The sequence below is a fragment of the Mus caroli genome, chromosome 14, assembly GCF_900094665.2.
Source record: "Mus caroli chromosome 14, CAROLI_EIJ_v1.1, whole genome shotgun sequence".
In the NCBI taxonomy this organism is placed as follows: domain Eukaryota; kingdom Metazoa; phylum Chordata; class Mammalia; order Rodentia; family Muridae; genus Mus; species Mus caroli.
The window spans coordinates 70,459,198-70,472,859 of NC_034583.1; the positions used below are offsets into that span (position 1 = coordinate 70,459,198).

The following is a 13,662-nucleotide window of genomic DNA, read 5'->3' on the forward strand; positions in this document are numbered from 1 at the left end:
ATTTAATTAAAGCTTGCTTCAGATTTGGCTCAAAATTGTGGAACTGTTTTTTTTTTTTTTTTCCTCTCTCAAATTTCAGGAGTAACACTTGGCAGCAAGTGACTTTACTCACTGAGTTATCACAGCTAATGCACTTTAAAACATGTACCCCTCAACCTTTAAATATGCTGCACCATGCCAGAAAGATGACTTAGAGCCAGCAGGACAGAGAAGTTCTTCTAGCAGAGAAGAAATAAAACTTAGGTTGTAGTCATGAACCTGCGAAGGAAAAAGGTCTTCAGTGTTTGTTCATTGTGTGTGTTGGTACCCACCAGTTCAGAGATGCTCTGCTTGGTCACAGTGCCCACCTCAGGGATGCGAGCCTTCACCTGTGCTTTGATGTAGCACTTCTCTCCTCCAGCAAAACGGATCCCAGTGATGCCCTAAGAGATAAAGGGTTATTTGTCCATCCACGTATTCACTTGGTCCCTTATGTGTAAAGATAAACATAAGATAAAGTCCCAGCTACCATGGATTTAACTTTAGCATTGTTTTCCAATAAGAAGAAAATATAAATTCAGGTAGAAATAAGGGTCACAGAGGAAAATACAACTGATGAAAAGGTGAGGAATGTCAGGGAGGATAGAGACCACACCCAGGAGGAGTGATGACGAGGAGTGATACCTAAGCCATGTGGCTCTTGTTGGCTACTCCAACTGTGTATGGAGCTCAGGAAGTGTCCCTCTATCCATGAAGCCCTTTCTTTTTTTATTTTATTTTATTTTTCAATTTTCAAAGTCATTTTTATTGGTCCATTAACAATAAAAGTACTTAAAATTATGATTAACGGTATGCACATTTGAACTCTATTTTAATTTTACACTTATTATTGCATATACACTTGCCACGGCATGTGTGGGGGTCAGAAGGCAACTTAAAGGAGTTGGTCCTTTTCACCTTTTCTAGGACTTGACCTCAAGTCATCAGGGTAGGCAGCAAGCATCTTAATCCACCAAGCCATCTTGCTAGCCCTTGAAATACCCTTCATTTTACTTGTAGGATCTAACTTTGTTAAGATGCAACAAATACAGTTTTGCCGACAAGGAAGAAACACTCCCATTGAATACACACACACAGCCTGGGGATCTTGGCAGATGCTATGGTCCCACTTAGATTGGAGACTGGAACTGGTTCTCAGTTATAACCTCCTTGAGATCAGTATCTGAGGTGTGCATGTGTGTGGGCACGCCTGGGATGCTACAAAGCTTCTCTGAAGATGTTGGCCAAATTAATGAATTCCCTTCATTCTCAGCTTTCCCAAGTTACTGAGTCTGACGTAAGCAGAAAAACTTTACACAGCACCAGGAGCTAAGACTTGGTGCTTTGTTTTGTCCCCTCTGAGATATAAACAGTGTCTCCTCCTGGCTGGGGACCAGCCTTAAGGGACACATCGGCGGCGCAGAGCTCCTTCTGAGTTGACAGCTGGGCCCTGCTTTCACCTGAAGAGGATGTGAGAGGGACCTGCACCTTCCGTCCTAGGAGTGCTTACGTGGACTCTGCTGATGTCGTTTCATGATGAATAGGTGATCTAAATATTCCAAAAGCTCATAACATTTATGCCTAATAATGTAGATTCCCCCACATGTCTGAACCTTGACGACCTCCTGTTGTGTTGAGATGAGTGTAGGACACAAGGCTGTACTGGTTAAGGTCTTGCAAAGGAGTTGGGGGAGGGAAGCACAAATCCAGAGCTATGGGCTCAGGATGCTTAAATGGAGAATCAAGTTAACCAAATGTCACGCTGCAGGAGAGTCATGCTCAGGACCTGAAATCTACAGAGGCTGGCAGGTAACAGACTTAGAATGGGGGGTGGGAGGGGCTGAGTCTTCCTGCATGGCCCACTCTTTGCCTTGATGCCTGCTTGTTCATCCAGCAGGCCTCTTGTTCATGCTTGAGAACCACCGGCATCTGCTGTGCTACTTCCCAAAGTTCTGCTGCTCCTTCCCTGCATGTAAATCTAGGGCTTGTAGCTTAAGTCCTGCAGGTTACAACTCCTGTCACCTTATTTCTCTCAACCCAGCTCCTAGACAGAGAAGAGGCATGGTCTAACTATAGAGGTCTGCTTTGGGAACCAAAGTCCCATGGAGAGATTTTAAGAACATTGTTGTTATAACCAGGCTTTGTAGCTCTAGGGAGGCGGAGGCAGAAAGATTGAAAGTTTAAGGTCATCCTTGCTTATCCAGTGAGTATGTAGGCTATGTAGGCTACTCTGAGGTACATGAGATCTTGTCAAAATAAATAAACAAAACCAACCGAAAAACAGAACCGAGCTGCTGGACTATCCCAAGAGATTCTTATTGCATTGCTAGTGGGGCTTGATCTATGAGTATTCTTAAACCACCAGATGGCAATGACGGACGCTTAGAATTGAGGCCCAGCAGTTTAGGGTAAAGGGAACTTGGCAGAGTAGTTTTTAAATGACTATAATAGTCTTTCAACCCAAGTGTTTCCTGTACCTGGGACTCAAACATTTGTTCATATCAGAGTCACTGGGACAAAACCCAAAGGGCTGGGTCCCAAGCCCAGGGGAAGGATTTCTGATTCAGTACATCTTAAGTTAGTATTTGCATCAAGCCCTTGGAGGCTGTCCTGCTGGGACCTCGGGGATACGGCTTGAGAACCACTGGCATCTGCTAAGCTACTTCCCAAAGTTCTGCTGCTCCTACTCTGCATGCAAATCTACGACTTGTAGCTTAAAGAGCAAGGGAGGGAGAGAGATCACTGCTCCGTGCGTAATATGTCTTCTAACCCCAAACACACATGCTCTCTGAAACATGAGATGTGTAGGGAGGAAAGCACGCATCATTCCAGAATGCTTGGAGAGAGCAGATTCTAACTGCAGATAGCTACACTGAAAGTTCACCAAGTCCTGTTGGCCCTCACAGTCCACACACTGCAGGGCTTGCTGACAGCTCAGTGGAAGGGAAGTCAACCTCACCATCCAGTCTGGCTGCAAAGCTGCGAGTGACGGTATATATTAAGAGATGACACAGATGGGGAAGTACAAGGAAGTCAAGCAAATCTCTTCTGCTAGTAAACAAACGGGGGGCCTAGAAGCCCATGATAATGAGGACATTTGCTAACAAAGGCAACAAGTGAAGATTGAAAGAACAAACCAACAAAAAGCAAGCAAGCAAACAAACAAACAAACAAAAAACCCCTAACGTTTGTTCATTAAAGGAGCCATGATACCACCCTGGTTGTGCTTCCTAAGGGAGGGCCTCAAGGAGGGAAGAGAGTCTTGTACCCAACAGGCATTTTAGAAACCTTTGGAAGGGTCTGATACAAAGATTGGGGTATCCTGGTTTTTCGGGGGATCTCGTAGAGCCCTGGAATCTTGAAGAATCAACCATCCTGAGTCTTAAGAATCTGAGCTGCCTGGAGGTACTTGCCCGGCACAGGATACCATTTCCAATTTACATAAAAACATACAGTGACTAAGCATAGCTCACAGCACAGTCAATTTCCTATAAATGGCGACTTAGAAATAAAAGTCAATTAGGGTTTTTTTTGAGACAGAATCTTAGACTTGTCTCAAACTCACAACCCTATCTATTCCCGCTTCGCAAGTTCCGGGTTGGCAGGCATGCGTAGCCATGCCCATCAAGGCCTCAGTACTGATGCCTACTGTTTGAGAAAAACTCCTAACTGTCAAAGAACACTTGTGACCACCTGCACTGTGGGTGTGGCGAGGCACTGACCTAGATGCACTTGGCTTTATTGATGTGCATCTGGCAGAGTATGCACATATGAAATCCATATTTCATTATAAATTACCCTCATTTTATTGTTCCTTTACATTACAGTTGAGGGTTATATTGATTTTTTTTGAAATCAATAACCTACCTACTTTCAAGGTAGGTTCATGCTGTAGTTTTTTTTTTTTCCTTTAGCTTTTAAATCACAAATTTCAGATATCCACATATTAAAAGAATTGTTTTCTGGAAACCATGATATCCAAATGTACTCACCACTGCTGTCTGTTGTTGGTTTCTACTTCTGTTCCTGAAATATGGTTTCAGGTCTGAGGAACTTGGCTTTCACCAACAACATGGATGCTTGTCAGGGTATAATCTTTTAGAATACAAACCACGAGCTGTGAATCAACCCTTGCTTGCTTGTTTGTCTCAGGGCACAAAGTTTGGGGCACTTGTTTTTCTGTTGTTGTTTGTTTGTTTGTTTTTTCAGAGCTCCTCTTTCTTACGGTGTCTGTTCTCTGTTGGACTGTGTTAAAATACTGGGGTCCCAGGTATCAACTTACAGGTAGAACTTTCCATGATCTAGCCCCCACCTGCATTTCCATCAATCTCTGTCCCTGTCCTTGATGTAGTTGACCACATTGAGAGTGGGACTGTGAATCCTTTTGTAGTATCCTTTCCAGCTCTCCCTGTTAAAGTTCAGACGATTTCTCGAAAGGGTTGGGACTGTAGCTGAGTGGTAGGGTGATAGCTTAGCACAAGAAAGCCCCTTGGTTCAGTTCCCAGCACCACAAATCATTCCTCAGGTCATTATTCAATTACCACGTCCTCACCTCTGCCATGCCTGTGCAAAGCCTCGAATTGGCAGCGATGCCTTTCTGTGTGGGGCACACTTTGCCCATAGCTTATCATGATATATTTAGGGGCTGACCTCAAGCCATTTCTGTGTGCATGTCTTTCTTCTAGACCGGACCAGAAGGTCCTTGAAGGATAAACGTCAGTCATCTTCCACCCCTTGTGCTTAGCGTTATCCCTCCATACAGTAAGCCTCACTCAACACTTCCTGCGTTTGACTGATGGTTTAAAATAGAGGCAAAAGTAATAGAAGATGACCACAGAGTCTGATTCATGTCTTTTCAAAAGGCCAGGCTTGTTTAAACCCATAGCAGGTACTATCCATCAAAAAAATGTTCCACTCACCAGTTCTGACTTAGAGAAATGTAGAAGCTATCAAAGAGAATTGATCAGCTTATGAAATATTTGTGGCCCTGTTCGTCTATGAGAACAAAACACAATCAATACCATTATTAGAAAGAAGCAAAGGATTATAAAACAGATATATAGGTTTGGGATTAAAATATTTTCAGAGGATATTTTTGACACATCAACCTCCCAAGAGTGAGGGTCCTTTTGTAGCTCATCCTCACAACCCCATTTGCATATTCTGACATTGTGGGCACATCACAGGTACTCAATTTTGTCCTGGATTGAATAATGTGTACAGAGGAGCCACATTTTATTAGTTTATATTGAGTAGTACAGAGGAAAAAAATGTTTTTCCCTGTCCTGGGTTTTGCAGTAAAAGCATTTAATAGGTTCAGAGAAATTATACTTGTGCACAGACCAGAACCATTTGCAATCTGATAACCACACAAAGTGCAGCTGGGCACACTCAGGGCTTCAGAGCCTGTTCCCAGGTCAGGGTCCTTTGTGAACACAGCCAGGCTTCACTGGCATCGATAGTCAGCATCTCAGATCACTAATGCTAGCATCTGCTGGGAATTCAAAAGGACTTGTGACGCGTGTTTTGGCTCCCACGAGAGGAGAGTGCTTTCCTATCAATGAAAAGCTTCTTTCGTGTTTCTCATAAATCAGAGGAAGATGGGTTGATGAGATGTTTGTAGACCAATGAACTATCCAAAGAGACATTATTTTCAAGAGCCCTCCTTCACTATGAAGCTTCACCCACATCGTCTGCCGATTTAGCAGAAGAACCCAAACACAAGTGCTTCTTCCTCATCACAGAACAGAAGAGCCGTAGATTTTGTCAGCCGATGGGAAGTGTAGCCCAAGTCAGCAGATGCACACTGAAGCATCAACCAGGAGCCCAGTGTCTCAAACTGCCTCTCAATTAAATTTTGCTCAAAACAAAAAGGGACTCAAATGTTTCTTTTGTAATAGGCCATGCCAGAAAACATGGCTTATGATAGGCATCCACCCATGCTTATTTTCTGGATTAAATGGAAATTAGAGAAATATGGATGTAGAATCTACTGTTGACAAACCCAACTACCCAGTCATTAAAATGTCTCTATTCTCTAGAAATCCAAAGTTTTGCCCTTGCTGTTGAAGACTATTTGAGCACTCTACATGTCAAGTTATGGAGTATCGCCTGGTTCTCACAGGCCCTTCTCAAAGACTTTGTGCAATGTCAAGAAGCGTCAGTTCTTGGCAATGACATTATGTTTTCCCATTTGAAACAATAAAGCTTTAATTTTGACTTCTAAGTCCACATATTTTCTAGAAGTAAACTCACTATCATACTTTTGTTTTGGCTTGGAGATGGGAATCGCATGTTGCTCCGTCTACTTCAAACTCCAGGGCTCATGTAATGTCCTCCTGTGCCTTCCTGCCTGACACCTGGGTTTACCGCACCCGAAGGGTTTTGTTATTTTGTATATTTGCCTATATTTCCTCTTCATTGCAAGAAGATGGAGGACAAAGCAAGACCCTTTCTCAAGAAGCAGAAGCTACACAATGCAAGTGGGGTGCTGGCTGAGAAGCTGCTGTTGAGAAAAGTAACCACTGCGTGCGTGCGTGCGTGCGTGCGTGCGTGCGTGCGTGCGTGCGTGCGAGCGAGAGTGGCTGCTTCTCCTCGGACTGGAAAAGCCAGGGCTTCACCTGTTAGACTCTGCAAATGCGTGAAGTATACTTACATTTTTAAAATCGTTGACTTCAATTGCTTCTTCCGCTCCGCTTCCCATTTTAAAGGTCTCCAAGTTGTTCGCAGCATCTATTTCCATTGACCCATCTTGTAGTCTCCCATTGATACTCATACTGTAATGAACATTGTAAATCTAGAGGGGAACAAAAGAGTCTTTGGTACCTTCTTCCTTTCAGCGATTTGGGGCTTATCTTTAGACCCACAATATGTGAGGATGGTTCCATCTTTTTCATAGATACAGAAAAACAGCATTAATAGGAATACTTTCATTTGAGGAATCTATCCATATACCAGTCAGCTAGTACAATGATTTCTGGTGTGTGTGTGTGTGTGTGTGTGTGTGTGTGTGTGTGTGTGTGTGTGTGTCTATGTAAGCCAGAGGTTAATGTCAGCTATCTTCCTTCATTGTTAACCACCTTACTTTTTTGAGACACTGTGTCTCACTGAACCTAGATGGACCAATTCAACTAGACTGGCTGGCCCCCGAAAGCCTGTCTTGTACTCCCCCGTGATAGGATTACAATGTGACTTCAGTTCCTGAGGTTTGCATGGTGAGTACTTTAGCAAGGGAGCCATCTTACAATGTGACTTCAGTTCCTGAGGTTTGCATGGTGAGTACTTTAGCAAGGGAGCCATCTCCTCAGTCTGATTGTTTTAAAATACTATCTAAGTAGAATATTCGGTAGTGCTTGATAGCTACTTAAAGAGCTCAAGGACTTGGGTCTCGGCTACCCATCAGAAGCAACTAGGGATCATATCTGGACCAATTAAAGCTCAACTGTGAAGTTGAGTTTTCTAAAGTTTAATTCTATTTGTAGCTGGACTGAGAACCACCCACAGATAGATGGAAAGGCATTTGGCTGAAACACTGGCATCTTTGCTTAAAGGCTGATTTTTTAAATTCATCAGTCAAGGTGATGTGTGGGGTAGCATACGGTAAGGATTACAGACAGGGCTGGGGTCTGTCTTATACGTGCCAGCACTCGGGAGGCAGAAGCAGGCAGATCTCTGTGAGGTCAAGGCCAACCTGGTCTACATAACAAACTCCAGGAGAGCAAGGGTTACATAGAGAAACTATATCTCAAAAAGAAGAAGAAGGAGAAGAAAAAAGGGAAGGAAGGAAGGAAGGAAGGAAGAAAGAAAGAAAGAAAGAAAGAAAGAAAGAAAGAAAGAAAGAAAGAAAGAAAGAAAGGAAGAAAGAAAGGAAGAACAAAGCTATCACTAAATTAAATTATCCAAAGGACTTTCTTTTTTTGGACAGCTTATCACTCTCTGTAATAGCTTAAAAATAATTCACACACTGCTCCAGTCGAGCATGCTGCTGGCTTTCTCTTCTTTCCTTCTTTTTAGGAGTTTAGGTAGCTATCTGTCTTCATTAATCATCCGTTATCTAACTATCGTCTGCCTAACGTAGAAAGTGCATGCGTGGTCACACACAAGTAAAAGGGAAAAGACTGAAAACCGATGACGAAATTTCTATCTCATGCCAGGTCAGCCACTCAGCACAGCAAAGAACTGTGACTTTATTCAAGTCTGATTTTTCTCCCTCATTATGAAGAGTGACTACAACTACTGGATAAACACTAGAAAATGCAGCCATTATTACAGGATCGTTACTTGGAGAAAACTCATTAGTACTAGACTCACAGAGCACTATTTTATCATCAGAGATGTGGGAATGGCTCTGTCACTCCTACCCTTCCTTCCAGGCAGCCGGTTTCATTTAGAAGAAATATCAGTACCACTCCAGCATGTCCATCCCTGCCTTCCTGCCTCCTTCCAGGAACCCAGCAGCCTCCAGTTTCCTAAGCTGCCCTGACTGGGGGGCCACCCTGTAGGATTCAGACAGACTCAGCAGAGATGGAGCAGAGCCCAGCAGCCTGTTCCAGTTTCTCCCTCAGAAGCAGCCCAGTTATAGAAGCCTGGAGTTTTGTTTTTTGGTTTTGGCTAAACCAGGCCTTTCTGCACGCCAGCTGAGAAAGCAGGCTCTGTTCTGCCCTGGGAGCTCAGAGCAGCCATTGTACACATGGGTTAGCGGTGACTGTTAGAGGAACCTGGCCTGTGAGTTCACCACTCAGATGACAGCAAACTAAGGCAGTGCAGCACTTTAGAATCTAACCATTTAGAAATTCTTTTTGGCCGGTTTCTCTTTATCCCCCCACCCCATACATATCACAGTTTATCACACTATGTACCAGGCTGGCTTTGACCCTTCCAGTCGGAATTTCACTTTCCAACAGTTGCACTTTTCTTCTCAGGAGAGGCTCCCTGGCTACAGTCTGCCTGGCACGCTCATGCTGGTGGTTGCAGGAAAAGCCTGTGCCATCTTGGAGTGGGGGAGGGTGGGAGGCAGTCTGCAGTTTCCAAAGTTCTGGGCCCTGAGCAGGGCAGGAAGCTGAATTGCTGGAATGGCAATTACATTATCTTCTCTAAGCCCAGGGAGGGAGATGTTGGCACCTAAGGCTATTTCTCACCAAGTACAATGAAGTTTATTATTTGCCAAAATTCTGCTCAATATGGTGCCTTTTACAGCCAAGGATATTTGCTAATGAGTTTTTAATAAGGCCTCGGTTCTATAAGATTAATTACATAATGTTTGGGAAAATGTCTAGAAAAATTAATCTAAGAAAAAGCCCGCAAGCCATGGTCTCCCCACCTCACTGAACTGGTAGAGTTGTCAGTTGTCTGGCACTGATGGGAATTTCCCATGTCTCAACGCCTTGTTCCATTTACAATAATGTGGATGAAAAATGGCCTCAATATTTGAGCTCCGTCAGCGATCCCCTCATGATTAGTGCCCTGTGCTTGGTAACCCTCCAGCTAAATTTGAGCAGACCTGTCCTTGGGGGTTGAACCCTATGAAAGGGAGAGGTGAGAACTTCACAGCTGGTGCTCCTTTGTAAACTAATGCAGAGAGCCCAGGCCTGAAACTCTCCAGAGAACAGGGAGTCCATTAGCTTGATGATCGTTCCTGTGTGATAGATACTTATCTTTTTTGACTATGCTGTCTTTGGGTGATTTAGAGTTATATTCAAAGACAGCAGATCCATGCATGTGCATAGCATAGATACTGTCAAATGCATTCTACTTCAAATTCTGTGATTTGCTTGCCAGACTTAAATAATATGGAACAGCATTAGACAAATTTTTTTCCAGAAAAAAAATGCCATGATTTTCTTCATTCTCCTGTCTGAGTAGGAAATAGCAATAACTTTGATTGTTAGCAATAAAATGTGATTTACTATTCCTCCATATTCTTAGGATTTAATACTGCTCTCTTAAACCAAACATCTTGCAGGAAAATGAAAGATATGAGAAGTGGGAGCCCACTTCTTCAGGGTGATGGCTTATTCTAAGAAGCTTGTCAGCTAGCCATGTTTGTCTTTAATTAAATGCCAAATGGTATTGCTTTCATGGCCAAAATATTTACAAAAACAAAACAAAACAAAACAAAATAACCCTTAAAAAGCAAAGCTATTTTTTGTCTTCAAATTACTTTCATCATCGAGATTTTGTTGTCTAAAAGATAGTATTTGTACTCTAACACCATCAAATTTCCCCAAGGGTGACAATCTCAACCCTGCTACAAATGGAGACATAGACATTAAAAATCACTCTCATGTTCAAATTCTGTGCTTTCACATATGAGCATCCACCAGTGTCTATATTTAAAATACAAATACATTAAGGCACTTTTCAAATCCACACAAAATACAGCGCAATTCCGATCTTACAAATTGATGCTTGTAAATTTGATATAGTCTCTAAAACAGACTCCGTGCTAAATGGCTTGCTTATCTACATGAGGCTTTTGAGTTAAAAATACAAATTATGCAGTGACTGCAGAAGATGTGTTGTGTAAAATGGTTGAATTGCTTTCAGCACCATTTTCTCTAAGTACTGGAATTCGTTCATGCCTTGAATTTCATGGTGGGAGAGGAGGAAAAGAGGCAGTCAGCGATCCTTGGAGGACAGTGATTAAGAAAGAGCCCTTTGTGTGCTCCCTGGAGATGGAATTCTTTTCCATTAGCTGGAATAAGCTTATACCCGGCATGGCAATGGTCATCAAGATAAAATGTCCCCTTTTACATAGGTGGACACACTCAGGTATTTAGAGAACGCATTGGAACTCTGCCCAGTTAAGACAGAAGCACTTTTTATACTCCTTGAGAGAGTCTATCCAGCCTTAATCTCATTGAGCAGATAAAGGGAGGAGAGTCGTTAGTGAGACTTTTGCCATTAAATCACAGGTGACCACACTGATTCTTAAAGGAGATTTGTTACCTCTAAGGAAGTCTGACTTTTTGTTTTAACACAGAAAAAAAAAGGAGAATGAATAAATAGGTCACAAATAGGAGAACTTTCTTGTTAAAGATTTTTCCCTCAGCTGTAGGACTGAATATTCTTTCTACCCTTTGTCCTATTTAAATTTATGGCTTTCCTCAGCTGGGACAGGCATCAAGGATCATTTACTTTCATTTCTTTCTTTCTGGAGAAGAAGCTCAGAGAGGTCACGCGCCCTACCCACTGCCTCACAACTGCCTGGTAAGCTGCGTTAGGCTGGGATGGCAGAAAATGACTTTCCCCACAGTGTCCAGGGCGTTCTCGAACAGTCCCCGTTTCCGTTTTCATCCTAGGAACCCTGAGCTTGCCTACTCTGTACCCTGTACCCACTTTAGGCTAGACCTGCGAAGGGAGGTGTCCAAGAGAACCAAGGGGACCAAAGGGAGCAGCAGGCTGTGCCCGCTGGCCGACCAGCGCTCTGGCTCCACCTAGGGGTTCGTCCACCCTGAGCACCTGGCGGCCCTTGCATCCCAACTGGGGAGCCACTCGTTGAACTTACGTGATTGTCATTCCCCTTCCAGAAGTAGAAGGCCCCGATGGCTCCGAAGAGCAGCAGTACCGCGCCAGAAATGAGGACCACAGCTCCCACCTTGAGCAGCCGTGTTGGGCTCCCGGAGGGCTTCACGGTGACGGTGGTGTATGCCTGCGGGGCAGGATGGACTGGTTGCCGTGCCACCCACACTCGCGATCCCTGCATTGTGTCCCGGGGGAACCGCGAGGACTGGAGTAGGAAACCTTGGCCCCAAGCACACTCAGAAGCTGCCTTGCGAGGGTCCCTTGTTCTCAGGCATGGAAGTACCATAGCAGACTCTTCCCTAGGCGGGCCCCCTAGTACTGCACCCTCTGCTGTCACAAGACGTTCCCTCCACGCCTGTGGTGGATCCTGTGTACCCTGACACTCTCCCCCCACACTGGGCTTTCTCATTTGATTCCCTCATCACCACACATCCAAAGGCCCAAATCCCTGATCCCAGAAGTGGACCTGGCACCCACAGGAAGCCGGGGTCTCTGTGTCTGGACTTACTCCACAGCAGTCCTGGGGACCCAGGAGGTACTCACCGGGGGACTGCAAAACTCAACGTCCTCAGGCCCTACCATGGTGATAGGAACTTTGTCTGAGTTCTCTGTCATGGCTGAAGATGGAGAAGTAAGATACTCGAAGGCCCTGTCCCACTGTCCTGACTGTACCAACTGTCCCTTTGTCCCTACAATGAATGCCCCCTGTACAACAGCAGCAGCAGGAGCAGCAGCAGCAGCAACAACAGCAGCGTCCTGCTCTGGCCAGCCCTTCTGTCCCCACCCCTTCCAGCACCTCACCTCTCCCCTCCCTCTTCCCTCCACCCTCGAGCAGCCTACTCAGCTTATCCTGCTTTCTCAGATGTGTCCTCCCCTCTCTCTCTCCCCTCCAAAAACCCAGAGGGACATCCAGACAGGTTTGAGTATGTAAGGGATGTTGAGCCTTGGAACCCCACGGCCACCCCCAGTTACTAGCTTGCCAGGATTTCTTAGAGTATCAGAGGGCTTTGCAGTGTGACACTGGCTGGAGCCTATTTCTCCAAGGGGCCCTGGAAACAGAATGAGAGGGGAGTGTGATGAGAGATAGGGGGCCTGTCTCAAGTGCCAATGTTAAGACACCCTTTCTACTAGGGTTTCCGCTGGAGGTGGGAACTGCTGGACTCCCCTGGAACTAGAGCATGGGGCAGAATGTTGGAGATGGCCTTTGCCACTGGATCCTCTAAGGGAGAGGTTTAATTACTGCAACAGTGCAGCAGAAGCAGAAAGGTCCTGAAGCAGAGGAAACGGGGAGCCTGGAAGGAAAGAAAACGCCTATAGTTAAGTCCACAATGATTAAACAGCAGAAGTGGTGGGGAACGCGTCTCCCAAACACTGATTGGCTATGACCAAAGGGACAAATAAAAGGTGGTTACATATCATTTACATATATGTAGTAAATAGCTCCGTTAAGTGGACAGAGAACATGGTTTGCTTTTTTGTTGTTGACAGTCTCATGTAGCTCAGGATGACCCAGAACTCCATATGTAGCTGAGGATGACCTTAAACTTTGAATTCTCCTCCCGCCATCTCTGGAGTGCTGGGAGCACAGGTATTGGCCAACACTCCTGGTTTTATGAGTTTCCCAGCATGCTTTTCTCTGAGGCACGTTCCCACCTTTGAAGAATATGTCTTCTTCCGTGGTACCTCACTTGGAGCCAGGACTCCTCAGTTCACACTGGGAGATTTAGTTGTTTTAGAACTCTCTGCTGAGAAGTGACTGAGGGCTGGTGCTTGGGAGGAAAATGAAGTTTCCTGAGCAGAGGGACCGTGGATGTGCAAGGCTGCAGCAGGAGAGTGTTTAAGGATCAAGAAAGGCATTCTTACGTGGAGATGTGGCTCTTAGGCTAAGAGCTCGGATGTGGGGCTGCAAGGGAAGAGAGGAATGGAAAACACTGTCACTGTCACCACAGAGCTGCCAGCACCTGCTGAGTCTCAGGGGATGGTTTCAGACCTACCAGGACAATGAGAGTTGCAGAAGATCGGGTGAGGGGGTACGTTGGGAGGGACAGTGTTTAGACTGTTAAGCTTGATGGCAAAAAGAGTCTAGTGATCAGTCTAAGGCACTTTGTCTGCACACCCCCT

The 13,662-nt window shown here is 44.8% G+C and overlaps 1 protein-coding gene across 3 annotated transcripts in view; it reads right to left on the reverse strand.

Moving 5' to 3' along the window:
* The window catches only part of Cnmd (chondromodulin), a 26,769-nt gene extending 14,444 nt beyond the window's left edge, over positions 1-12,325 (reverse strand). For 2 of the 3 annotated variants that reach the window (XM_021182455.1, XM_021182454.1), the window contains exons 1-4: positions 12,085-12,325; positions 11,525-11,668; positions 6,674-6,814; positions 312-422 (exon numbers count right to left, since the gene is read on the reverse strand). In XM_021182455.1, the coding sequence (XP_021038114.1) occupies positions 312-422; positions 6,674-6,814; positions 11,525-11,668; positions 12,085-12,156 (468 nt within the window). In that variant the 5' untranslated portion in view covers positions 12,157-12,325. The remainder of the gene's footprint in view (positions 1-311; positions 423-6,673; positions 6,815-11,524; positions 11,669-12,084) is intronic. The other variant, XM_021182456.2, reaches the window with a different exon arrangement.
* Positions 12,326-13,662: the final 1,337 nt, after the last annotated feature.